Source organism: Camponotus floridanus, unplaced genomic scaffold (assembly GCF_003227725.1).
Source record: "Camponotus floridanus strain SB8 unplaced genomic scaffold, Cflo_v7.5 scaffold211, whole genome shotgun sequence".
NCBI lineage: Eukaryota > Metazoa > Arthropoda > Insecta > Hymenoptera > Formicidae > Camponotus > Camponotus floridanus.
The window spans coordinates 4,815-32,789 of record NW_020229339.1 but is presented as its reverse complement, the minus strand read 5'-3'; the positions used below and the strand labels follow the sequence as shown (position 1 = coordinate 32,789).

The 27,975-nt window shown below is 32.7% G+C and overlaps 2 protein-coding genes across 2 annotated transcripts; one reads left to right on the top strand and one right to left on the bottom strand.

Moving 5' to 3' along the window:
• The first annotated feature begins 301 nt into the window (after positions 1 to 301).
• LOC105252176 lies at positions 302 to 1,928 on the top strand. The gene is made up of 7 exons (XM_025408510.1): positions 302 to 350; positions 410 to 537; positions 611 to 743; positions 864 to 1,064; positions 1,149 to 1,335; positions 1,432 to 1,616; positions 1,685 to 1,928. Exons 3-7 carry the CDS (start codon positions 740 to 742, stop codon positions 1,903 to 1,905), a joined length of 798 nt encoding a protein of 265 aa, XP_025264295.1. The 5' UTR covers positions 302 to 350; positions 410 to 537; positions 611 to 739; the 3' UTR covers positions 1,906 to 1,928.
• Positions 1,929 to 2,072: 144 nt separating this feature from the next.
• Positions 2,073 to 3,586, bottom strand: LOC112637850 (protein ALP1-like). Its single transcript, XM_025408507.1, has 2 exons — positions 3,029 to 3,586; positions 2,073 to 2,928 (listed from the first exon to the last, which is right to left on the bottom strand). Exons 1-2 carry the CDS (start codon positions 3,416 to 3,418, stop codon positions 2,227 to 2,229), a joined length of 1,092 nt encoding a protein of 363 aa, XP_025264292.1. The 5' UTR covers positions 3,419 to 3,586; the 3' UTR covers positions 2,073 to 2,226.
• Positions 3,587 to 27,975: the final 24,389 nt, after the last annotated feature.

Genomic DNA, 27,975 nt, shown 5'->3' with positions numbered 1-27,975 from the left:
GCTTCATATGTTGGACATTTTCTTTATAATTTGACGTAGTTCTAAACAAAACAAAATAAAAATAAATAAATTTATAATTTAATATAATTTAGCATAAAAACAAAAAACTAATACTTGCTTTCGATGTTTTATCACATCAGTCAGGGTGCCATTACATGAAGCGCGGAACGCGGAAACGCGGAAAGGCGGAAAAGAATTGTAACTAGATTTACTAGATTTTCGCGCTTCCGCGAGTTGAGTCCCGCACGTTTGAGCGGAAAAGCGGAATCCGCTATTTCATTATGTGCACGTGGAACATGAGCTACTTACAAAGTGTACAGAAAGAAAAAGAATTTCAAATGAATCGCCCTGTAAGTATTTAGATAATATTTAATACTCAATAAACGTGATAGCTCTGTTATTTTTGTAGACATAAGAAAGCACAGGCTGCTTTCCGAAACTGCCAGTATTGAAAATCTACAATATACGTGACATATAGATTTCCAGTGCTTAATTTCGGCATACCCAACAGCCGTAATCAAATTGAACAGAATTAAAGTGATTATAACATTGTCATAACCTCACTTTATGTAAAATAAAGATAATTAAATAATTGTATATTTGTTCGCAGGCAACGAAATGTGGCTATTGCGGGTTTATTTTACGAGGGTCATGTGGAACAATTTTAGACCACCATTGCTTCAGTACATACGACGAAAATGCCCACGTCATTAATGTTGACGAAAATGCCGTGGTCACTATGAGTAAGTTATTATATTTATTTATTTGTGTAGTTCTTGAGAAAGGTTTTATTATCCGTTATAAATTTTGTCTGTTACGGTAAACATTTTCGGTAAGTCATTGTTTACTTATTTATTTTAAAGGAAAGAGACATGAAACTGAAGATGTACAGCATTCGAAAGAAGGAGCTGTACAATCTACACAGTCTATACTCACACAAGATGAGTTGCTGATTGAATTTGTTCGTATCCGAAGGGGTTTGTGGGACCATTCCCTTCCGACCAGCGAAAGAACAAGATTAAAAAAAGATAGTTTATGGCAAGAGATTGTAAACGCATTTGATGGTAAGATCATTTTTTAATTACTTGTATGAATTATATTATCTGTGTATAAAAGTAAATAATAAACGATTCTTTATACAATCATAGGATCCCTGTCTATGGAAGCAATAAAGCAGAGATGGAAATACCTTCGAGATTCGTATATGAAGGCTAGAAAGAAAATGCGAAGATACGTGCGAAGTGGATCAGGGGTGGAATCTGGCCATCCATTACGAAGTTCTTTTGCTCATTACGAAGAAATGAGATTTCTCGACGATACAATAAAGACAGCACCGTAAGTATTTGCATTGTTTTTTATAACTGAGATTTTATAAATATTCAAATTGTGTGCAATTGGATTTAATAATTTGTAAAATCATTTTGATTTCAGGACTGTCAGCTCCATTCAGCACATTTCTGAAGCGAATTCATCCCATGTTGACATGGATAATATGCAAGTGGACATGACTGCAGACAACTTGATCGATTTTGATGATTCTACACAGAATTCTGCATGTTCACCATCAGAATCATCACGAAAATCGTCATGTTTATCGCCAGGGGTGAAAAGGAAAAGTAAGTGGCAATTGTTTTTTTGGTTTTGTGTTTTTTAGGTACTTACCATATATACGCATATATTACAGATGCGCAAAGGCAAGCAGAAATCGAGGATAAGTTTTTAAGTATAATTGATGAGGTATCTCAGAAGAAACATGATATTGTCGATAGTTTTATGGACCAACTTGGTGACATTCTACGCCGACTATCATACGTACGACGTAGAAACCTGCAAAGAAGACTTATGAATATTGCTATAGAAGAGGAGGATGCCGAATTTCTGGAGAAAGGGAATGATAAGATGTAATAGAAATGTTCTTTTTTATTATAAATTTTATTTTAAATATTATAAGTATTAAGTTTAATATTATCAATTTTATTTTAAATATAAATTTTTCATTTTGTTTATTATAAAGAATAAAATATATTTGTGTTATTATAAAGAATAAAATATATTTTTGCATTCAGTTCATTATATTGTTGTACGAAGTACTCTGTATTATTAAACTTTGAAAATATATAAAAAGACTACGTACGAATGTTGTGTCGTAAAAAACTTTCGAATTATATACTTTTAAAAAATACTTTTACAAAATTATTGACAAGTGCGTTAAAATTACATGATGTCTCAAAAGTTGTTAGTTAAAACTTTGTCCCACTGCCACGATAGAGGATTGACATGCTCGAAATAATGTGCAAAGTTATCTCGAATTTTCACTGCTGCAGATTTTTGCGAAGCATTTCTGTAACTTACAGCTGTAAGTCCATTACTTGTAGCCAAGAGAATGCGCTCTTCTTCTTGTATATTACAGTATCTTCTTTCTGGAAATGGTAAGTCCAGTTCTTTATTAATAATAAAATTATGCAAAATAACCGTTGCTTGTACAGCTTTTACGGCAGTAGATGTGCGTGCAACAATAGGTTGACGATATATTCTCCATCTTGCAACCAAAATCCCGAAAGCACATTCAACTGTTCTTCTTGCTCGACTCAGGCGATAGTTAAAAATTTTTCTGTTGATATTCAGCCGTCGACTCCGAGGATATGGTCGCATCATATATGTGCTTAGAGGAAAGGCCTCATCTCCCAATAAAACGTACGGAAAATCAAAATCCATATTATTTAGACGCCTAGGTGGAGGAATATGGAGAGCATTCGTCTCAAGTAAATGCGGTAATCCGCTACTATCAAAAACACCTCCGTCGCTGTGCCTTCCTTCAGCTCCAATATCAACAATAGTGAAGCGGTTCTTGACATCACTTATTGCGAGCAGGTTTATGCTATGATTTCCTTTATAGTTGTAATAGCATGAACCACTACGAGGCGGTGCCTGAAATTGGAAACTATCATTGTAATAAACACATTTTCATTCCAAATATATATATAATAAATTTAATAAATAATATATAATAAATTCCTAATATACATACCTGAATAACGACATGCTTCCCATCGATAGCGCCTATACAATTGGTAAATTGGCATGTTGTCTCAAAATCGCCTGCAATCATACTCCAATTTTCTTCAGTTGGATCAATCATAACTTTTTCCTTTAAGGAAAGCCAAATTGCTTGACAAGTTTCCGGAATAATTTGTGATAGCGTACATTGAGCAATACGATAAGCATATGATAACGATGTCATGCTGTCGCCAGATGCCAACCATCGTACAGTCACTTCTAATCTCGTTCTGGCCGGTATTGATTTTCGAACTACATTTTGTTTTTCAATTAGTGGTCCAACAATATTAAGTAATTCATTGAAGGTTGTTGGTGACATTCTAAGGTAGTTGAAGTATTTTTCCGGATCTGTCAATCGCATCTCCACAAGTAAATTGTCGCTGGCACCTTGCAGAAGTCTTCTTCTCTCGGTAAAAATAGGCCGTACCCATATTTTACGATCATTTTTGCGTTCTCCCAATTTTTTGTAACGCAAATACAAATAAAACAATGAAATAACTTTTTTTATAGTTATCTCAGCATATCTCAATGGTTCATCTTTTGCTTGCATAAGATACTTCATAATAATTATTAGCATGATATTTGGATCCATTATATACAGCCACTTATTTTAAAATATAATAGAAGAATTAACAATTTTCTTTATTATTCCGGTTCCGAAATTTAATGACACTTCAGAATACACTCCGCGAAGGAATGAATATTCGCGTTGACAACAGATTTTGACAACAGATTTTCGCGCTCGTTCTGCGAATTTGTTTGTCCTTATATTACATGGAGGACAATTACGCGGAAAAGCGGAACGATATAGTGACAAATAGGTATTTATATTCATTTTTAAAAATTATGTATACTTAATTCATTGCAATTTTTATTAATATGCTTACCTTATCAGCTTGTCTAATGAATATGAGCATTTTAATCAACAAATACCGTTAAAAATTAATATTTTATAATTCTCCGTTCCGCTTTTCCGTTCAAAATATGCTCCATGTAATATAAAGCAATCAAAACAGACGGAATGAAACGCGGAAAACGCGAGAATCTAGTATAAATCTAGTTACAATTCTTTTCCGCTTTTCCGCGTTTCCGCGTTCCGCGTTTCATGTAATGGCACCCTCAGGAACATCAACTCATTATAAAGATTCCATTGAGATGTATATATTAGATGGGTAATTCCAGCGCCTGATCGACCTTGAGATTGAATCACTTTTTTTCTTTCTCTTCCAAATGTTGTCGCAATTGCCAAAATCTATGTTCGGCCTCGGTACCTGCGCATAAATATAATTGCATTCATTATATAAACCTATATCGATTTTTTAGCGAAAATTTCTAAATATTTGACAGATTTCAAGTAAATAAATCGTGCAAATACTTACCAGTCTTCGTTTTGGATAATCCTTCTCCAACAGCATTCCAAGCTAACCTTTTAATTTCAGTATTGCTATACAGCTTTTCTGCTTTATTGTATAAAAAAGGATTGGCTTTAACTATTGTAATGAGCTCTTTATCATCTAACTCATCATTATCTTCATATTCGTCCATTTCCTCTTCTTCTCGTTCCGTTTTCGAGTAATGTAATACTACTGAACAACACCACTGCACATAACCCAACATAACCAGATTACAAACAAAATGAAAATTTTTCATTTCATTTGTAATCTGGTTACGTTTCATTAAACTGAAAACAGGCCCTAAAGGGCTATCATAAAAATGACATTTTATAGTTACATATGCATAGCATAAGATCGTTGAACCAATGAACTTGTAATGTAAATCAATATGGCGATTTATTCTGGGTGCTCATTGGTCCAAAGATCTTACTTTATACGCATGCAGCTTATGTATACAACTGCGTTTACAGCTTTACGATATTATGTTACGGTCATTGTAGAGTAGGCTTAAACCTAATTAAACGTTGCCGTGTAAACATACTCAATGAGATTATAAGAAGACTTAAGGCGTAAGATTTAAGAAATTGACCAAATACAGTCAAGTATTAAGAGAATATTCGATTGTGATTGGTCAATTTCTTAAGTCTATAGCACACACTTTTCATAAGACATAACAGTAAGGTTTCGACCATTCGCGTTGCTCAATTTGGTTATGGACGGCCAAATTGAGCAACACGATTGGTCGAAACCTTACTATTATGTCTTATGGAAAGTGTGTGCTATAGCCTTTAAGGGTTGTCTATAATGGCTGTAGCATAAGATTGTAAGGAGTAATTGACCAAGGATTGTAAGATTGTAATTGACCAATGCCGAGCATTCTCTTCATAAGTCGTGTTCCGAAATTACTACCAGTACTGCAAATTCTATAGTGCACGTTACGTATATTATATATTTTCAGTGTTGGCAGTAAACTGGCAGCAATTTCGGAACACGACCATACTTGACTGTAATTCGTCAATTTCTTGAATCTTACGCCTTACAACCTTTTGATACGGCCACTGTGGACGACCCTAAGGCATCGTCTACAATGGCAGTAGAATTAATGAATTAAAGCTGTAACTCAATAAATTGACCAATCATAGCCGAGTATTTTTTTAATGTTTGAATGTGATTGGTCAATTCCTTACTGCTTTAATCCATTAATCCTACTGCCATTGTAGACGACGTATTAAGCGTCTTCTACAATGAGATTTTAAGGCGTAAAACTTAAGAAATTAATCACAGTCAAGTATGTAGAGAATACTAGACTGTGATTCGTCAATTTCTTATGTCTTACGCCTTAAAATCTTATTATAGAAGATGCTTAAAGGTCTTCGAACGTACAAAAATTTTAGTCGTAATCGTAAGTGCGTAAGAAAACTGACAAATTAGTTGAGTAGTTGAGTATTCTTTCGGCGATAAAATAATAATTAACTGTGATTGGTCAGTTGTCTTATGACCATACGGTTACGACTAAAATTTTTGTACGTGCAAAGGCCTTAAGCGTCTACAATGAGTACATTTACACGGCAACATTAATCAGGTTTAATAACAATCGTAGTTATAACTCCCTAAAAGTGATGGTTGTTTACACGCAAGGAACAATACAAGCAATCACATAGCAATTACATATTTACTTTAACTTATTGGCAGTTTTTGTATACTAGTACTCGTCACTTGATTATTCAGGTTGGTAATACGATTGTTATAACTCTCGTAGCGTTTACATGTCTTCTTAAAGCTGAATTTGTAAATCTACTCCTTTTCTTCAGCAGGAGTAGCGTTACTACAAATGGTGTAATAACATCGGCGTAAAGGACGGTTTACACGGCATATAACACCAGTAGTTACAACAGCCGTTACTAAACCTGATTAAATTTGTTTAAAATTTAAATTCTTTATTCTGACTTGACTTGGTCTAGCGGTTTACAGTACAAGTAAGAATCTGATTGAGTTTAAATCTGGAGTGAATCTGTGAGAACGAGAATGAGAATAAACTGAACTTAGCTTGAGAACGAGAATGAGGTTGAATTGAGCTGAACTGATCTTTTCTTCCGTTGTTGGAAGTTTTTATACTCTTTTAAAATTGAATGGTAGGGGTAATTTATGACGAAGTTTTAAGAACAAATTCTTTAACTATGAAACGGAACTTTTTGCGAACTTCTTGGGTGGTCTTTAAGAGAAAGTTTTTCTAGGAATACATATTAATTGATTCTCCGAATGCATTGCTTGCAAGGTTGTGTCTTACATACATTATAATAAATTATGATAAATGACCCTTTTCAAAGAATTACAATAATTATTTGATTATAATGATTATTTAAAATATTGGTCATTTATCATAATTTTTACATAAATAGATTCTCTTTAATCTTTTAAACATTTTTATTACAATATATTTTTATATAAAAGAAGCTTATGTTTAAAAGGACTTCCTTATATCGGTCTTTGTCTTTCCTAAGTATTACATATAAGTCTATCTCGCTCGTATACATGATTCATATATATATATATCTCTCTCAGATTAGTATTTTATTATAGGTGACGTATAAGTGTGTCTCTCTTAGTTTCTATGTTAGTTTGTGCTTGTAGCTTATTGGATGGAGGATAGTGAGAAAGGAAAAAATTTCTACTAGATCTAAAGATCTAGGGATCTATCGATCACCGGACGTGACAATATATATATATACAGGGTCTACCAAAAGTGTGGAAACCCCTAAATATCTCGGAAAATATACGTTTTACAGAAAAGTGTTTCCAACAAAAGTTGTAGGGTTTAAGAAGATCTATATACTGATTCTATCAGTTTGACCTTGGATGGCGTCGTCAAGGTCAGGTCAAGGTCACATTGACTTTTTTAAATGACACCCCCTACATTTGATTGCATATTCTTATAGCTTAATTCAAGAGCTTTCCAAAACACTATAATAATGTTCATTTTTATTAAGTACTTTGCGAGTTATGAGGGTTGAAATAATTTCTTAATTTTACATAAACCATAAAATATCTAGTAAACCATTCATTTTTCGATTATCTTACCTTCATACTTTTATGTACAAATTAATGAGAGGAATCAATTGGTGTAAAGAAAACACATAGTTGTTTCTAAGAAAAAATATGTAATTTGCAATTAACAATTCCATATTTTTTCTTAAAAACAACTGTATGTTTTCTTTACACCAATTGATTCCTTTCATTATTTTGTACATAAAAGTATGAAGGTAAGATAATCGAAAAATGAATGGTTTACTAGATATTTTATGGTTTATGTAAAATTAAGAAATTATTTCAACCCTCATAACTCGCAAAGTACTTAATAAAAATGAACATTATTATAGTGTTTTGGAAAGCTCTTGAATTAAGCTATAAGAATATGCAATCAAATGTAGGGGGTGTCATTTAAAAAAATCAATGTGACCTTGACCTGACCTTGACGACGCCATCCAAGGTCAAACTGATAGAATCAGTATATAGATCTTCTTAAACCCTACAACTTTTGTTGGAAACACTTTTCTGTAAAACGTATATTTTCCGAGATATTTAGGGGTTTCCACACTTTTGGTAGACCCTGTATATATATATATATATATATATATATATATATATATATTATACACATATATATGTATAATTTATACATTTGTTTGGTTTAGAATGTATCGACAATATTATATGTGACCAAACAATAAATTATGAACGTTTAAACTTGGTCATCCAATTAAAAGGTTACCAACAAAACGCTCTTTATATAAAAACAAAAGGATTAAACAAGCTCAAAAGGATATAGTTAATAAAAGGATATCACTTCAACCATTTTTACAATTATTTGGACAACCTGCAGAAATATTAGTAATTAATGATCAGTGTTCCTTCCTGTAAATGTATGATATAAAAATATTAAATATCTTACGCAATAATAATAAGGCAATCATATTCGATAATAATAAAGCAACATATACTTTAGACTTACTTTAATACATAAGATATGTATGTATACATACATCTATATACATACAAAGATACAAACAAATTCATCATTTTACACATACGTGCGCGCGCACGCACGCAAACACACACTACACACAATACATACTTATATATTTATAGTCGATTATATTAATATCTATATACACTTTCTTTTCAGATGTCAACGATGTCAACAGTTTTGACAACAATAAAATAAGAAATGAAGAAATATTCAGAGATGAAGGTAAAGATATGTAGAGATAATTTTAGTTTGTATGTGTATATACTACATTCACACATGTGTAATATACGCTGCACGCACACACACACGCACGCACACGTACACACACACACACACACACACACACACACACACACACACAATACATATACATACTTATATATTTGTAGATTACTTATATATTTGCGATTATATTAATATCTATGTTAATTTTAGGGTTAATAATTGAAAGTCTTTGTCTTGAATCAGGATATATTTAAACTACTCAAATCGCTACATGTTCTCTACGGGTCTCTTAAACAGACTAACTTGCTCTCGAAAAATTGGCTTTGCTATTGTTTTCGTCAGGCATCACCGGCGATACTACACACACCCGGGGTGGGGAGGCATACATGCTTACGTCCATTTTCAAATCCTTCCATACACACTCCTACGCTTCACGCCGTGCGTACATTATAACTAAGCCTGACGCCAAACATCTAGATTTCGATAAAATAAAAATGTACCATATATTCTAACAATCTATATACACTTTCTTTTTAGATGTCAACGATGTCAACAGTTTTGACAACAATGAAATAAGAAATGAAGAAATATTCAGAGATGAAGGTAAAGATATGTATGGATAATTTCAGTTTGCATCTCGTATATTACACACATCCATGCATATACGTACATATGCCGTGCACGCACACGCGCACGCACACACATTTATTCACGCGCACATACACATACACGCACGAACATATACATACATATAATAAGAAAACAAAGATATAGGAAGTACTAAATAATTTATTTTTATATAATTCAATATGTCTTTTTAACTGAACTGACTGGATTTTCTTCGAGAGAAAAAGATAAATCCTGAACTAATATTATCAGTTTAGCTAAAAAGAAAATTCCTATTATCTTAATATATGATATTTTTAATTAATATGAGTGAAATAGTAATTTTATGGCTGCGTTCAGTTTGGGCGCTTACTCGCTGATAATGTCATTCTTTTTTCAATTGTCATTCAATTTTCTTTGATATATGAGACATAAAGAATGATACTTCCAGCGTATAAGCAGCCAAATCGAACGCAGCCTTTATACAAAGTGCCAAATAATTGGTGAAAAAACTTGTTGGCAGAGATAATTTAAAGATGATTTTTTTCAGTGAAAATATGAAATGATAATTTATAGACGTTAGATATAAACATTAAAAAAAGTACTTTTTGCAAATTAAACTTTTTGGAACTAAAAAGTTACCAAAATTACTTCTCTATAGTTTACTTTAATAGAATTTTTATTTAAGACTTAATTACAAAGATATATGATGACAAAAATTGGAAACTTGCAAAAAATGACGTTTTTCGACATTTTCGCTGAGGAAAAATTATCAAATAATCTCAAGAATCTGTCAACAGGTTTTTCACTAATTATAGGACATCTTGTGTATATATATGTATACATATTGTGAAAACTTTTAGAAAAAAGCAGAAAAGGTTACTATTACAAATAATGCTACTATGACAAAGAAGGCTATTATTGTATTGGAAAGAATTGACAATGTTGAAAAAAAAGAACATCCGTAAGGATAAAAAGGTATTTTGTGTGTGTACGTGTGTATATAAACGTAAAATATTAAATGTTTTGTAATTATAACTTTTATTTCCGTTTTAGAAAAGTTAATCGTCTGTGTTGTTGTAATATATCTCACAGCACTAGTCTTCACAGAAAATTAAATAAAACACCATTAAAGAAAAGGTTACAACCAAAAAGTCAACATCATCAAAGTCAAGCAACAATAAAATGGAAGAACATAGGCAATAGAGAGCATATAAATAGATAAATTATCAAAGATCGAGTAAAAGTAATAATAATTTAATAAAGTAAACTATAAGTGATATAAACATGTTAAATACAATATAAATAGTTCAAAATAATAGTAAAAATGTACGGTACGGACGTTTCTGGCTCTTGTTTTGAGCCTTCTTCAACGCAATAATGTAACATAAAAAAAAATTACAAATAATAATGTGGTGTAAGAACAGTAAAAACAAGATTAATAAATAAAAAGAAAAAAAGTGTTATAAAATCAAAAATCAATGTCGCATAGACGCAAAGTTAATAGACGTTTATCAAAATAATAGATCTCCATGGCGAGAGATATAGGGAACCTTATTGTACGAGTTAATTAGATGCAGAACAGAAACTTGAAATCTTATTGAGAACAACAGGGAATCTCGTTATACAGTTAAGTTATATAGTGAGCATCTTTATGAAGAAAATTATTAATATAAGTAGCAAATACACATGTATGCCCACATGATATAAATACAATGCAAGATTTTTCAGAAATACAGATAATACAATGACCTTCCGAGCGAGATTTCCTGTTGTTCTCAATAAGTTCTTCTCATCTTATTTTTATAAGGAAATTTTCACGTTAGATGCAGTCCATTAGTGCTGTCTAATAGTTTAGTTATTATGTTGCTCGCGTAATATACAGTTTACGAAATAATCATTTTTATGTAGTTTTCGTATAATAAGTTACACAGTAGGCATTTTTTATGAAGAAAATTATTAATACAAGTAGCACATACACATGTATGCCCACATGGTATAAATACGATACAAGCTTCTTCAGAAATACAGATAATAGAATGACCTTCTGGGCGAGGTTCCCTGTTGTTCTAATAATTGCTGGCATATCTTTTATTTCATGAAAAGTGATTTCTGATGATGTAGTACTTTCTTCTAAAAATCTGTAATCATCTTCTGGAATTCTATATACTTCTTCATCTGTAAATTAAAAAAATATTATTTTTAAACTATATGTATTATTAAGTATAAAAAAATTTAAATATAAAACAAAAAGTAGTTTAAAGAAATCATTTCTTTATTGTTAAATCAACATTTGGAAAATCTTACTGTAAATTGCATTTTCAGCACTATTCTCTTCAATTTCTGAATTATTAGCAATCTCATCATTAATAATCTCATTATTCTCTTCTGTTTCCAAATATTGATTATTATCATTATCCTTTTCCATTTCTGAATTTTGAGTATCATCATTATTATTCTTCTCTATTTCTGAATTTTCATTATTATTTTCTTCTATTTCAGCACTTTCTTCTTGTACTAACATCAGAGTGCTATTCAAAGCACCTGAACTGTTTAATCCTAAATGTGTTTCATTATTTTCAACATTATCTATAATAAATTAGTATGAACAGGACATTTAAAAACAGATACTTTTGATGCTATAGGTAACCAAATAGTATGCAAGTAAGCCATAAAGAGTAAGATATTAGGATGAGTTGTACAAACATTATCAGCAATAGTTTGCATAATATTCAATGATTCGTGGAATAAATTACTTGGTGCTAATGCCATTGACATAGCCATAGACAATAGCTCTCGAGGTGCACTATTCAGTTGTAATTTTCGCCATTTCCTAAGAAGACCCTAAAAATAGTAGAACAATTTCAATAATATAATGACCATTGTTTGTTGTTAAATGTGTATTACTTATATATTCCCAGATAGGAGTTACCAAATAGGAAAAATTAAGTTTTGCTATAATTGTTGTAAGATCAGTTTGCAAAATGCACATCTTTTGCTAAAAAAGAATTTTGCAATTATACAATAATAAATAATTAAAAAAATAATTTAAAAGAAGCTAAGAAAATAATTTTAAAAATTGATTTCGAAATAATATGTATGTATGATATACGTGTTATACATATACTGGTATACGTGTTATACATATATCATATGCATACATACATATATGTTATTTTAAGATTATTTAAACAATTTCCTTAATTTCTTAACATTTAATAATGTAAAATTAGAACAATTATTTTTTAACAAAAAATATGCGTTTTGCAGACTTATCTTACAATTATTGCGAAATTTTAACTTTTCCTTCTGAGTTATTAAATTACATGTATATGTGTGTGTATGCGTGTGTTTGTGTGTGTGTGCGTGCGGGTATGTATATTTACATATGAAGGGAATGTAAGCAAATGAATTATGAATATATATTAATTATTAATTTTATACATACTAGAACAATACAAGCGCGCGCCATTTATTTCATGTACGTAAATATAAACAAATACAAATCTCAGTTCCAAATTGCTTCAGAAAAAAAATATATGTTATTTTAAGATAGATAGAGAGACCGGGGACAAAAGTAACATTTTTTGTATTACAGGTCAGCTATCATATTAATTATCGTTAGAGATATAAGAAAAAAGATTACATGTTAAAAAATTCTATTCATTGTTTTATTATTATACCTATATTTTAATCTCAAATGATAGATATTTAAAGAGCTACTATAGCTTCTCGCAAGTACGTTGATTGTTATTTTTATCCTGGGGTCTGGAACGAAAGTAACATAATCTGAGGATAAGCACCAGTTCTTATTTTCGGGAAAATATAATAAATATGACTTTTTTTCAATTTAAGGTAACTTTTATTATAATCTTTTATTAAACAAGATAACTTTTTATTATAATTTTTATTATAAACTTGTATTATATTAAAATAAAAAATAAAATAAATATTTATTTTTATTATCTTTGAATAACTTAAAAGAAATAATAATCTTTATTAAGCAAAATAATTATAAATAATATTATAAAATAATTATATTTAATTTCACATCAGTTTCGTGCTTTTTTAAATCTAAATAATAATTTAATTCTACGTAATAGTGTAATAATTGTATGATAACTACTTATACAAAAAAGATTGGTATTTATTCCGAATCACAATTATGGCATATGTAATAAGAATCGCCTTTGATACAGTTATTATGGGACAGCGGCCGCGCCAGAATCTGCATCGAGAGAACATTATCGAGCTCCCTGGAGAGACGAACAATATTATTACGTTTTTCGCGTTTATTAATTTTATTTGTCATTTTCTTTGTATCCAGCGAATTTCGGGCAACCCGCCGGAGAAGATCCGGGGAGCGAGAGGGCAGCGAGGGACTTCGAGCGACCGGTGACATGGCGTTTTTCGATAACCGACAGCGAAGGAAATAGCGCCAGTGAAATCGGACCACAGGACGCCGAGGAGGGTAACATCACCCCTTCTCCGATAGTAAGAACGGAGGCTCGACCTAGGTTACCCTCAGAGAGGAGAGAGAGCAACGGCAGAACCTCCACCGGGCCATTACGAATGGGCCCGCGACAGCGGAATTTTAATTTGAGGCCGTTGCGCGCCAGGCGCCGAAATACCTCGCATTTCGCGAGGCGCCAGGATCTCTCGCGTGCCGCGATATGATTGGCTGCGGGGCTGCGCACCCCTCTATGCGGTCATTGACGCCGCTATCGACCCGGGATGGAGAGATCCAGGGATCATTCTGGTGCGGGCGCTCGATTAAATCAGACACAGTTTGTCGTCGTTATCGTTTATTGTAAGTTTTGTCTGTCGCCGTCGCCGAACTATCTGCAGAGGACGAGGACCTTCCCCAGCACGAGGATTTGTATCAGTGAGGTTGCCCATCCTTTTATTTGTAAGCCACATACGCGATTCGGTCCGCCAACCGGCCATCCTGCCGCCGTCGCCATTTTCGTGTTTCGCGATCGTTCAGGCTCGGTACCGAGCCATCGATATTTTGTGAATTTTCGGGCGATCGGAAGCAAGCGACCGAGGAAAAGCGGACAATCGTATTGTAGGCATTAATTGATAAGGCAACGTTCGTCTCTCTCCGGGTTTCGAGGTATTCATTACGCGTAACTATCGACCGCCGAATATCGACCGCGTGCGCGAAGGATCGCGAGAAGCGTATACCGCCCGTGTTGTCATATCGCTCTCGTTGCCGCGTGGAATATTCCCGTAAATTATCTCGGGGCGATTTTTGGTGTCTGATTGCGTGGATGTCGTCGTCGATTGTTAAGTGTGCGTATGAGCATTATTGTATTTTATCGTCTTGTGTGCGTTAGAGTATTTGCGTCTTTGTCGCGCTTATTACGCCGTCGAATAGAGCGTAATAAATGATAATTTGCGTCTGCCGAATTTGTCGCGATGCGAAATAATCGCCAAAGTACAAGAGTGAAACCTGAGCTGCTTTCGCGGAAGAAAGAGGCGAAACGCCGGCAGAAAAAAATCTCCGGTCGCCGTCAGCTATCGAATATCGAACATATCGCTCGCCTATTGCATACGAGATCTGTCTTCGCAAAATTATTCGTTATTTTTGATCTTTAGTTAACTATGCTGTCGAACTGTTAAGCTGTCGTTTAGAATTGTGAACTGGGAAATTGCGAGGAAAAGACTGTAGCGATAAGTCGTCGATCTGGTTGCCGAAATTAAGATACGTTTTGGGTGAATATTATCCGCGAATATTTTCGTGTCGAAAATCCTTTATATTCTGAAAAGTATCGTTCAGTCCAGCGAACTCCGGCCATAAAAACGGGTTCGGAGAAACAACAGAATTGTCTTAGCGCTCTCGTTTTGGTTGCCGATTTCAAGCGGACATTTGCTTTGAATAATGTCTTATTATTCGTATCAGGATTAATTTGTTTGTGTATTTCGCTTTCTTATTTTTTTTTTGTTTGAATTTATTGTGAATCGTCGTTTTCAATCTGATTTGTTATTCAAGTTTAATTTTACATTTTTCATTTATATTTCTCTACTAATAAATTTGTTATATTTCTTTGTTAAAATCGCGTAATTTATTTGAGTGTTAGTCTCTCGTGATTGTCGATATTGGTCATTGCGTCTGTCGCATTTTGAATTAGTGAAGTCTCGCATAATCAATTGACTTTCTTCCAAAACCACTCCCCTCTACCGTTAGGCGAGCTAGTCGGACCATGGCGAAGCAAGCTATTATTTTTCGCGTTCTTTGACGTTTCGTGGAAAACGTGAAGACCGCATCTGGCGCCCAATCTATCGAGATATCGAAACGGCCTCTGCTCCGCCGCGGTTCGCGCGAGAACGCCCTCCATCTATGTTCCTTAGAGCGCGAATACATTAATTTCGCTATTTTTTTTTGACAGCGTTTTCGCACCCCCGCGCACGCTCCCCTTCATCACCTCGAGGAGTGTCGCGAATAATTTAAATTTGAATTGAAAATAAACGTCGCAATATATATATATATATATATATATATATATATATATAAATTTGTATATTAAGACATTCCTGTTGCTGAGTACATGTACATTACAATTTATTCTATTATTGCAGCTACTAAAAGAAACAAATTACCCTTGGCTTTCAAGCGTTTGTTTAATATAAATAAAGGTATGTGAAAATGAATATTGAACTAAATGATTTTATGTGTAATATCATAGATTACAATTAATAATGAATACAATATCTCTATTTCCAGATGACACTGAGTATTGAGATACTCATTTTTATAGCGGCTGCTCTCTGGCGCTGAATTTCGGCTGCCATTAGCGCTGCATTAAAAAATTGGCTGCTATAAGCGCTGAATAAAAGACTCAGCTGCATTAGTATTAGCGCTAGTCTTGCTTTATGTCAGAGCTCGGCAAGAACTGCACATTTCGGCCGATTTTCAGCTGGCTCCGCCTAGCGCGTCCCCCGTTATCTCGCCATCTCGCGCAAAGCCTACGAGCCGCTCGGCGCTCAGGAGCGAACGCATGGCAATAGCTTTCCACGTCACCCATGAGGTACTATTATTGACGCGTTTTTTTTTAAGTGATATCCTCAGTAGGCCTAATCCACTGATGATTAAAACGACCCTTTAATTGCATAAGACGATAAAGTTTATCACGTCTTATGCGATTTGCTACATACCGTATGCAAATAGATGTTCCTGATCTCGCTTGTAAAAAATATTCATCATATCAATTATTATTTATAATTCCGTGCAATTAGCTAAAGGGTCGTAGTTAGAAGATATTCATATCGATCTTCGGATTATTATTAAAATTTTGTTCAGAATATCGACCACGTGAAACATGGAGGTTACAATGTCCCGACACAATCGAATCTGTTTGTGAGGATCAGAAACATATTCAAATATTACATAGTAGTGATACAATTACTAATGAAAGTGGACATTGGGTTTGTAGCTATTATGATACTAAATCTATTTATATTTATGATTCATTAAATTTAAAACGTTTGTATGCCAATCATAAGATATATCTTAACAAATTATATCCATTTTATTCTTTTGATAAAAAACCGATACGATTTCCGACAGTTCAAAATCAATCTAATACTTATGATTGTGGTGTTTTTGCAATTGCATTTGCAATATCACTTTTATTTGACCTTAAACCAGATACAGTTATGTATGATCATACTATAATGTGTCAACATTTAGCACGAATGTTTGAATTAAATAAAATAGAACACTTCCCCCGAATAATAAGATCTACTGATCCTAAAAAGCTTTTTACTTTAGATCAAGTACAAAGAAGAGAGGCATTAGCTCACAAAAAACGAAAACGTCGACAAAGGAAAGCTGAACAAGAAAAATCTGTACAGTTGATAAAATTACAAAATAATATAACTGAAATGACAATGATGGATCAAGTAAAGCAACCTGATAAAATATCAGAGTTACTTGATTGTTATAATATAATAAATTAAAATAGTAATATTGTAAATAAATGTGACAGTGTTGAACACTCCAGTCATGACATGTTAAATTCCTTTCTATTATTGCTTTCTACAGATAAAACAAACAATAATTTATGCAAGATAAAACTTTCTACAGATAAAACAAAAAATAATTTATGCAATAAATTATTTTTTGTTTTATCTGTAGAATACATATAGGGAAATAATTTATGAAATAAATTATGCAAATAATTTCCCTATATGTATTCAGAAAAAGACGGATGTAATAACGGATGTAAGTTTTATAACAAAAAAAATTAACATAAATGTGCCAGTTTTGTTGCAAATATTTTACCTCTAAGTATGCAATATATACAGATTATTCTTACAGGTGAATGGTTAGAAGATATTCATATTGACTATTTTAATTTATTATTAAAGAATTGCTCAGAATGTCGACCACGCGAGTCATGGAAAGTTCAATGTCCCGATAGAATTGAACCTGCTCCTAAAAATCAGAAACATATTTAAATATTGCATAGTTGCAGCGATATAGCAACTAATTTAGACGGCCACTGGGTTTGCAGCTATTACGATACCAACATGATTTATATTTATGACTCATTGAATATAAAACGATTACATACACACTATAAAATCTATCTTGAAAAATTATATCCATTTTACTCCTTTGATAAGCAATCAGTACAGTTTCCAACGGTCCAATCACAATCTAATGGTAATGATTGCGGGGTTTTTGCAATAGCCTTTGCAGTATCTCTTTTATTTGATCTCCAACCAAATAAAGTTATATATGACCATAATTTAATGCGTCAACATTTAGCAGAAATGTTTCAATCAAATAGAATAGAACACTTCCCTCAAGTTATAGGAATAAATTTAGAACAAATTAATCATACATTCAGTGAGAATAGGGTGGATACTAATAATATTGCAATTACTAAAGATTTAACTAGAGACATGGTATAAAAAGAAAAATGAATAGTTATAATGATAGGGATAGAAATAAAAAACAAGCAAGGAAGAACTGTGACATTTATTCAGAATGATGTTATATGCGTAAATAAAAAAACATTTTTAATAAAAAATATGAATTACATAGAAACAATTTCTTAATTAAAAAAATTTATATAATGAAAAACATAAAAATAATATTAAAAAATTCAATAAGGTATATTATGAAAAATACAAAAATGATATAAAGAAATCAAAGAAAGAATACTATAAAAAATACAAAAATGATATAAAAAAATCGAACAATAAATATTATAAAAAACAGAGAAATGATATTAAGAAATCGAGAAAGGAATATTATGAAAAACATAAAAATGATATAAAGAAATCGAAAAAAGAATATTATGGATTACATAAAAACAATACTATTATATAAAAACTATACTATTATATAAAAATAAGCAGAATATAAAATATAATAAAGAAAAGTGTATTAGAAACATATCAAAGCTTCTTAGAATATCGACATTGTCTGAAAATAGATTGGAGGCTGAACGTATAACAAAATGATGCTTTTATATAAGAAAAAATTATATTCTACAAATGAGAAAAATATTTAATAAATGTAAACAAAAAATTGAAGTTTGTCTGACACATGCAACAAAATGTTCTTCATCAAAATTTAGTAGAGATTACGTAAATATGTTTTGCGGACAAGATAAACATACCGCTTCTTCGGAATTATATTTTGCAGAAACTATCTATCATGTATATAATATTTCTAAACCTATTATAATGGATTCTGAAAATAAAGCAATTAATATTTTACCTTTAATAGAATCAAAACATAAACCCAGAAAAACATGGCGCTGTAGTTTTCTTTGTAAAATGGAAGAGATCATTATTAACGATATGAAGTGTTGCTTTAAAAAATTTTTAAATTGTACATTACAGACTCTTCGTAAAAAAATTTTATGTTATAATTGTTCCAATCAAATACGTCAAGACAACAAAGTAGGTTGTAACGATGCACCCCGTGCACCCCCTTAGATGCATCGTATCTACCCGGCATGCGATCCGCCGGAAGCTGCCGCCCGCCAGAACACCCGCCGGGCATAGGCAGGGACGCGGTGCGCCTACATTTTTTTAAACTTCTTTAACGCTTTCAAAAAGGGAGCCGAATACCGCTGAGTGTTGCCGACGTGTCCCGTTAAGGCGACCGGCGAAAACCCGCGCTCGGCGCACACCCCGAACCTCTCCGAACGGGCCCCCGACCGTACCGCTTTCCGTAACCCGTTCGGAAGGGGTAATACCGCCGCGCGCCGACGCGGGCAAAAGCCGATATAAAACGGGCACGTTCGGCACACTAATTACCTTTTTCCGATCCGCTCACGACAGTGAAGCAGCTCCGAAACCTAGACCGCTCCTACACAAAGAAATCTAGCTTCGAGGAAAGGAGGTAGAGCGAACTCTTTCTCCATTGAGCACTCTCGATCCTCGATCAAGATCTATCCATCATCGATCAATAATCCGACCAGGAAAAGGAATCAGAGTGCACTCTGATTCCGTCGAGAGTTCTCGACCACCGGTCTATAATCCGACCGCCAGACGCTAGTGCATTTATTCACGAGGCAGAGAGGAGAGCTACCTCGGACGAGTTATTCTCGTCAGCACTGCGTTCCCGGAAAACTCTCCTTAGCTTACCGAGAATTACAATTCTTCACAAACGCATACGAATAATTTCGCAGGAATACAGCGCGTATTTCTCGTAAACACATATGAACCATTTCGCGGAAATATAGCGCGCGTTCCCCGTAAACCAGTGCAAAAAGCCGACTAGACCGATCCTTCAGACACGCATACATAAAAACCATACGCGACGTCAAACGGTCATTGACCGCGCCGTAATCAAAACACGCGCTGTAAATAGGATTTAAAGATATCAATACGATCCAAAAGCGCATTATATTCAAAATACACACGACTAAAAACTATTGTACGATCCTTAGTGCAATCCAATATCGTTATATCACGCGCGCACGACGTGCATTAATCTGCATATTGCGTCGAACATCTAACTTGCATCTCGCGCCGAATATCGCGATCGAACACGTTCACAACACGCGCTCAAAATCCTACACGCGTACACACGTACACTGTATTACATACAACCAATAAACACATTTCTTTTAATAGCCTACACACGCTCTCGCTCTTTTGAAAAACTTACCGAACCCGGATTTCCGATTCCCGCTATCCGACGACAAATCGCGCGGAAATCACACGTGACAAGGTCATTCTCACTGCTGTTATATTGACTATAAGTATGTAAATCATGGTTTTTACCTATTGAAATAATATTCCCCCATTATCCAATGATACAATATATTAAAAGATTAATACATAATTTAATCAATTTTAATAAAAAACTAAATAAATTACATAAAGCATTAAATGATGTTGATATAAATGCACTTCAAGATATTGTAACTAAGGCTCAATAAAAAGCAAAAACTTTTGCACAGGTGACTACGGAAATTAATTTAAATGAGGATGAAATTAGCTTTTAAAGCATTTACGAAACGATGTTCCAAAATATGCCTGTATTTCTTGTATAAAATATTGTTTCAAAAAAGATATCATGATAAAAATTGATAAGAAAAATCATAAAACAGTTTGGAATAATTTTATTAATGATGTAGGATTAGAAATGAAAAAAATTGTATTATTTGTAAATTTTGTGATCAATATTTCAAAAAGAACAAATTGCCACCAACATGTAGAACCAATAAACTTGAAATTCTACCAGTACCAAAAGAAATAACAACATTAAATGAATATGAACGAATTATTATACAACGAGCGAAAGCATTACAAACTGTGCAAAGAGCGCATACGATAATGAATAAAAATCTATCGTATAAGAAATGATTTCAAAAGTGAAAGGCAGAACATTTCATTTGCCGCGGTCGTTAAACGAAACCTTAAAAAAAAAATTTGTCCTTCGACTGAACCTATTAATCTAAATCATGAATTACATATATTAGTTCATGGTATTCCAATTAAAGCAAATATAATTTGGGAGAAATTAGTCGATGTAAAAAAAGTATGGACTGCCTTAATATGATTAAAACAAAATAATCCTATATATTCAGATATTATACTACCAACATCTCCTGAAAATTTGTTTCATTCTGAATTACAAAATGTAAAGTTTCAAGAGCATGATTTTTTAGAACTTTATGACAAAAATTTAGAGAAAGATAACGAAGAAAATGAAAAAAATAACACTTCTAAGGAAAAATACAAGGCATTATTGACTCAAATGTGGCAAACAGATCAATATTATGAACAATTTACAATATATCCTATGTATGAAAAAAGAATAAATGAATCTGCAACTATGCTTTATCAAATGGTAAAAATTCAAGATGTTCCATTGGATAATCGCACTAAAGATTTGAATATAAAATGTTTCTCTGATTTATATCCATATGGTGTGAATGGACAGCATGAAACTAGAAGTGTCCGTATAACTGATTTTGAATATATTAAAATGAGACTTATGTCACAACACTCGCAATTTAGATTAAACATACAATATCTTTTCTATTTATTACATGATAATAATATGCGACAATTAAATAGTGGAATATTTTATAAAATGAATATTACCAATGCGACAATTAAATAGTGGAATATTTCATAAAATGAATATTACCAATCCTCGTGAAAGATACACAGCTGCTTCTTATTTGGAGCAATTATCTAATCAGCAGCTTGAATCTAACTTAATCATTATATTTTCCAATTTACGGAATACAGAACAATATTGGAGAATATCTAGAAGTAATTTGCACTGTATGATATGTAATTATGGACCTGCTACTTGGTTTCTTACTCTCAGTGAGTGGTTATGGACAGATTTGATAGAATATCTTCGAGAGATGAATGAACCAACTGCCAATCAAAAATCTGCAAACGAACTTATTGCTTTCGATCTTGTATCAACTTCGAGATTCGTGAATAATAAATTTAAAGCTATGCTTGATTTTATTTGTTGACCTGATAATCCAATCGGAGAAGTCACTCATTATTTTTGGCGTCGTGAATATTAAGGTAGAGGTATGCAACATTTTCATTTATTAATTTAGATAAAAGATGCCCCAATAATTGGCACATCATCTAATAAGGATATTGCATCTTTTATCTTAAAATATGCCACTTGTAGAATGCCAAATAAAGAGTTATCACCTGAATTATATCGACGTGTAAATACACATCAACGACATAAACATAATAATTACTGCTTGCGTAGCAAAAAAACTAAAATAAGTTTTTCGAAAGTATGCAGATTTGGTTTTTCACGACCCATAACAGACACTTTGAAACTTAGAGATGTTGCTGTTTCAATAGCGGATAGAAGAAAGTTGAAAACAAAAAGCAGACTATACGATTTGCCACGATCTAAAAAGGAAATTAATATTAATGATTATAATCCAGCTATTCTTACTGCTTGGGAAGGAAACATGGATATTCAATTTGTAGGTGAAGAATCTACATTATTGACTTGGTATGCTACGAAATATGTTTCTAAAGCAGAGAAGAGCAATAATGCCGAAAATACATTTGAAAAGATAAATTCAACAAAATCATTAAGAAATTATCTTTGGAATATTGGAATGCGTATGAACAATTATAGGGAATGTGGAGCTCTTGAAGCTGCTGATTCTTTGTTAGGAATACCATTATATGGTACTGACAAGGAAACGACTATAAGATGGTTAGATGTAAATATGATTAGGAGTAGAAAACTTAAATCTTGCAAAGAGATTGAGATATTAGATTCTGAATCTGTGGATATTTTTTATCCTTCTTTAATTGATACATATTATCCAAGCAGACCTAAAGAATTAGAATCTACTAATTTATATGATTATGCAAAATGGTATGATATTGTGAAAACTAAACCAATCTCGACAGACATTAGAGTATTACGTGCTTGATGAATCTTTATATTTAAAAAAACGTAAACGTGGATATCTTATCAATCATTACAAATGCAAAGTGCACACTCAGCCAGAGCGTTACTATTTCTCATTATTGTTATTATTTCCTTAAAGAGATATTACTGAATTAAAAAATGAATGTGATAGTTATGCAGAAGCATTTTCTTTAATACAATTTAAATTGAAAGATGCTCTTCAGTATCACGAAAGAATAACTGACATTCAGCAAGGTATGGATAATATTCAAGAATTAATTGGGAAAAAAATATCAGAAATTACAAAAAATGAAGATAAAAACGACTGCCTTGATAATGGTGCATTAGAATGTGTTCCTATCGAAGTTGAAGGAGCTATGAAAGACTTTAAAGATATTGGCAATAAAGTTGATGAGGTTAACGTCGATGAAATGGTGACGCAATTAAATACTGATCAAAAACGAATCTTTGATAGAATTACTGCTGGCATATCTGATGAAAATAATGAAATTCTTAGACTTTATGTAAGCGGTGAGGATGGTACTGGAAAGAGTTTTTTGATAAAAACTATTAGATTCTGGATCAAAAAGTATATAGGAAAAGATACAGCAGTAACTGCACCAACTGGTATAGCAGCTTTTAATATTGATGGACTTACTATTCACAGATTATTTCAGTTACCAATAGAACATGGTCATACTGTACCAAATATAAACAACTTTCTGATATAGTGCTTAAAATTATACGAGACGAACTTAAGAATGTTGTTTTAATAATTATCGATGAAGTTTCAATGATTTCAAATATCACTTTAATGTATATACATCTTCGATTAACAGAAATATTTAATCGATTGTGATAATGGATAGTTCGGCAAAATACACATACTTCTTTCTGGAGATTTATTACAACTTCCACCTATGCATGAGGATTCACCTCTTATTGAATTATCTAAACTAAAAATTGAAAAGTATATTGGTGCAATGGGATCTGTAAATTTATGGACTTTATTTAGTTATGATGAATTACAAATTAACGTGCGACAACAAGATGAGAATTCTTATCGAGATATATTAACGAGAATTCGTGTTGGAACAGTAACAGATACAGATGTAACTATTTTAGAAAATAGGAAAATAAATTTTAAAGAAACTAATTGTGATGAACGATTACAAGAATTATGTGATTATTTGCAAAACTTACCAATAAATACAGTTTGTTTAATGCCAACTTGTGCATTATATGATGTTTTGAATACTGCAATGTTAAATCGTATTTCTTCGAATGAAATAGAACTTGAAATAGAACTGTTGCTCAAGATCTAGCAGAATGTGCATCATATTTAAAGAAAAAAGTTATGAAGATATTAAGTAAAGATGATGATGATACGAACAGCTGGATTAGCAAGAATTATAACTATAAAATTAGGTGCACGTATAATGGTTAGAAGAAATATCGATGTTAGTTTAGGTCTTGTAAATGGTACAATTGGTACAATTACATCAATTATGCGTAGTGCAATAGACAATGAAGTAGAAAAAATAAAAATAGTGTCATCAGAATAGAACATATTATAGAACGCATAAGCGTTAAGTTTGAAGTAATGGATATAGTGTTTGTTATAAGAAAACAATTTCCTATATGTTTAAGTTATGGTATGACTATTCATAAAAGTCAAGGCCTGAGTTTAAAACATGCTGTTGTAGAGGCCAGAAATTATGTATTTAATTGTGGACAAATATATTACAAAGGTAAAAAAAATACGCCAAGTACATAAAAAATATTCCACCTTGTATGCAACAAAACGTTTAATAAAAAAATACCCTTATAATAAATAATAATTTTCATATAATTATAATAAATAATAAATTTAATTTATAATAAATAATAATTTTTATAAAAATTTTCCCTCAAAAAATATATATTATTTTCCTAAAAAAAATCAAAATTAAATATGAAATCAATGATTAATTAGCCAAGTATATTGAAGCAATTGATAGGGATTTCTAATTTGAAATATTTGTCACAAATTCAATCTTGCATTTATATATTAGATTCTCGACAAAATAAAAATGAAATTCAAAATAAGTTCCAAGTAAATTTAGAACTAAAAAAATTAAAACCAAAACAACTTACAAAAACTTGGCGTGCTCGGGTCACATTATAATACATATAATTTTACAAAGTTTGCGAATTATATACCTGTAATTAATTTCAATTATAGAAATATGTGAATTATAATACGATCCGGAGCATGCCAAGTTTTTGTAAGTTGTTTTGGTCTTAATTTTTTTAGTTCCAAATTTACTTGGAACTTATTTTGAAATTTATTTTTTTGTCGAGAATCTAATATAGAAATGCAAGATTGAATTTGTGACAAATATTTCAAATTAAAAATCCTTATCAATTGCTTCAATGTACTTGGCTAATTAATCATTGATTTCATATTTAGTTTTGATTTTTTTTAGGAAAATTATACATATATATTTTTTGAGGGAAAATTTTTATAAATCATTTATTATAAGGGTATTTTTTTATTAAACGTTTTGTTGCATACAAGGTGGAATATTTTTTATGTACATGGCATATTTTTTTTTAACTTTGTAAGGTTTTTTTGGAAGGATTTCACATCTTTTTGTAAAATTTATTTATATTTTCTGCAAAAAATATATATGCATTTTTAGCACTTCTGGGCCAACTACACTTTTGTACTACTAAATCATTTATTAATTGCCATCCGGTATGTTACTAAATATTATACGTCAAAATTATTGATTTAATTAAGTTTTTATCATTACATATTTACTATTATAGATTTCATTATTATTGCATTATTATTTATTATAAAGTAAAATTTTGTTTTACGTATGAAGAATCAAAGAAAATTTTAGAAATTCAAATTTAATTAAAATAAAACATGCTTCAATTCTGTGATTGTATTAGATTTCTATCTTAAACAAAATGAAATTTAAAGTGAAATTTAGCCATTACTAGGTTTAAAGAGAAAAAAAAGAAGTTAAAATTCGGAAACTTAAACAGATACATATATATATATATATATATATATATATATATAAAATATGTAATGAGTAAATAATAAAATATAATCATCATAAAAGTTTAATACAAGTTTGTTGCGTATCGTAATATATATTATTTTATAAGGCAGCATCAACATATATAGTACATCCTCCCACTTCAAATATATTTCCAATTTTACAAATATGATGTTACTCTTTTCCTACTTCCATGCAACATCTAAACCTTATTCTTCCAAGTAATCTATTCATACAAGTTATGATTACGCAGAAAACGATTACTTATGTACTGTGACCGTGAAATTTCTTATTTTTTTTCTGAACGGGGAAGTTATTAAGAGGACCGATGGTGTTGATCCATGGCACACCTTCGGCATGATCACCCTCCGTCGACTCGGCGGGCCCATCAAAAAAAAAAGAACAAGAATTTCTGGGCGACAGGCGCGAATATCCGCGCCGCGCGAAACGCTAATTAATTGCAAAGAAAATCGAAGGGCCGATCGTGACGGCCCGAAATCTCGGTAGCTCACGCAAACGGTGTCGGTAGAGGCGTGGAGTTCGCGGAGAGCGGGGAGAGAAGGTCGAGAACGGTTGTAACACTGAGAGAAAACTAATAGTAATCATAAAAATTCGTAACATATATTTCGTCGAGAAAAGAAAATCGAATAAAATAAAAAATGTATTTAATCATATGGTTGCCATTTTGACATAATTTCACGCGCACAATTCGGTGAAATTTACAGCGTCTTATATTACGGCGGCGAGTCCCGTGAGCGAGACAAGGACAGCGCTATCGATGCACACGGCCGCGTTCAAGAGCGAGCGAGACAGAGCATGGATCACGCGGTCGATGCGTGTCTATTGTGAAAAGCCGGGAAAGACAAATAGATTATTAGCCGACGGGTTAATGAAGGTGCGACAATTAATCGCACCCGCGATACTATTCTCGCCCGCCCGAGATCTACCCGACAGCAATCGATACTTCACAAGCCCCGCGCGATGGAATGCGGCAGGGTGTACGGCGCAATACAACGACGTCACGTTAATACGACGAGTTTCGATCGAAACATAAAAATTTTCCGACAAACTACGACAGCCGAAACGCACAGATTATGCTAATAACGATGAAATAAGCTCACAACGACGATAGATCTCACGAAAACGCGGACAATTTACAATATACGACAACGCGAAATATGACACGGTGACTGGAGGCGTTTCCCGGGGAAGCAGCGGTCCTGCAACAAAAGCTCGGACAAATCGCTCGGCCCTCTATTATTCGCGTGTTTCCCAAAATCGCGAAAAAACGGAGACGTTAATGGCGTATGGGCCACGTGCGACAAACGCAAATAATCGATATTATCTGATACGTAAAATCGAGGGCCCGACACAATTCACCCGAACGGCAGCGAAATTGTTGGCCTTACAGAAAGGTCGTTCGTCTCACCAGAATGGTCCTCGAAGATCGTCAACAGAAAAAGCTCTCGGTATTCTCAACGGGATCTGCATCCTTTTACGTCGCTAGTCCGCCGAACAGTGAGGTGCGTGAGGTCCGCGGGAGACACGTCGGCGATCGTTTCCCCTGATTTTCCTCGTCGAATCTAATTGGCGCAGGGCCGTGTCGCGCCCTTCACGGGCCGATTCTTATCATGGCCGTAATTCTGCTGTATGGGTCCCGGAAATTCTCGGCCGCAAAGAGAAATACTCTCGGCAGCAAACGCCCCTTGCCCCGCCTGA

What these genes read in the sequence shown, in the direction of transcription:
- LOC105252176 (XM_025408510.1), top strand. An exon ending in GATTGTAAACGCATTTGATG is followed by an intron (nt 1,065 to 1,148) that starts GTAAGATCATTT and finishes ATACAATCATAG; the next exon opens with GATCCCTGTCTATGGAAGCA. An exon ending in GCCAGGGGTGAAAAGGAAAA is followed by an intron (nt 1,617 to 1,684) that starts GTAAGTGGCAAT and finishes CATATATTACAG; the next exon opens with ATGCGCAAAGGCAAGCAGAA.
- LOC112637850 (XM_025408507.1), bottom strand. Translation starts at nt 3,418, where the DNA reads ATGCGATTGACAGATCCGGAAAAATACTTCAACTACCTTAGAATGTCA. An exon ending in GGAAGCATGTCGTTATTCAG is followed by an intron (nt 2,929 to 3,028) that starts GTATGTATATTA and finishes TTCCAATTTCAG; the next exon opens with GCACCGCCTCGTAGTGGTTC.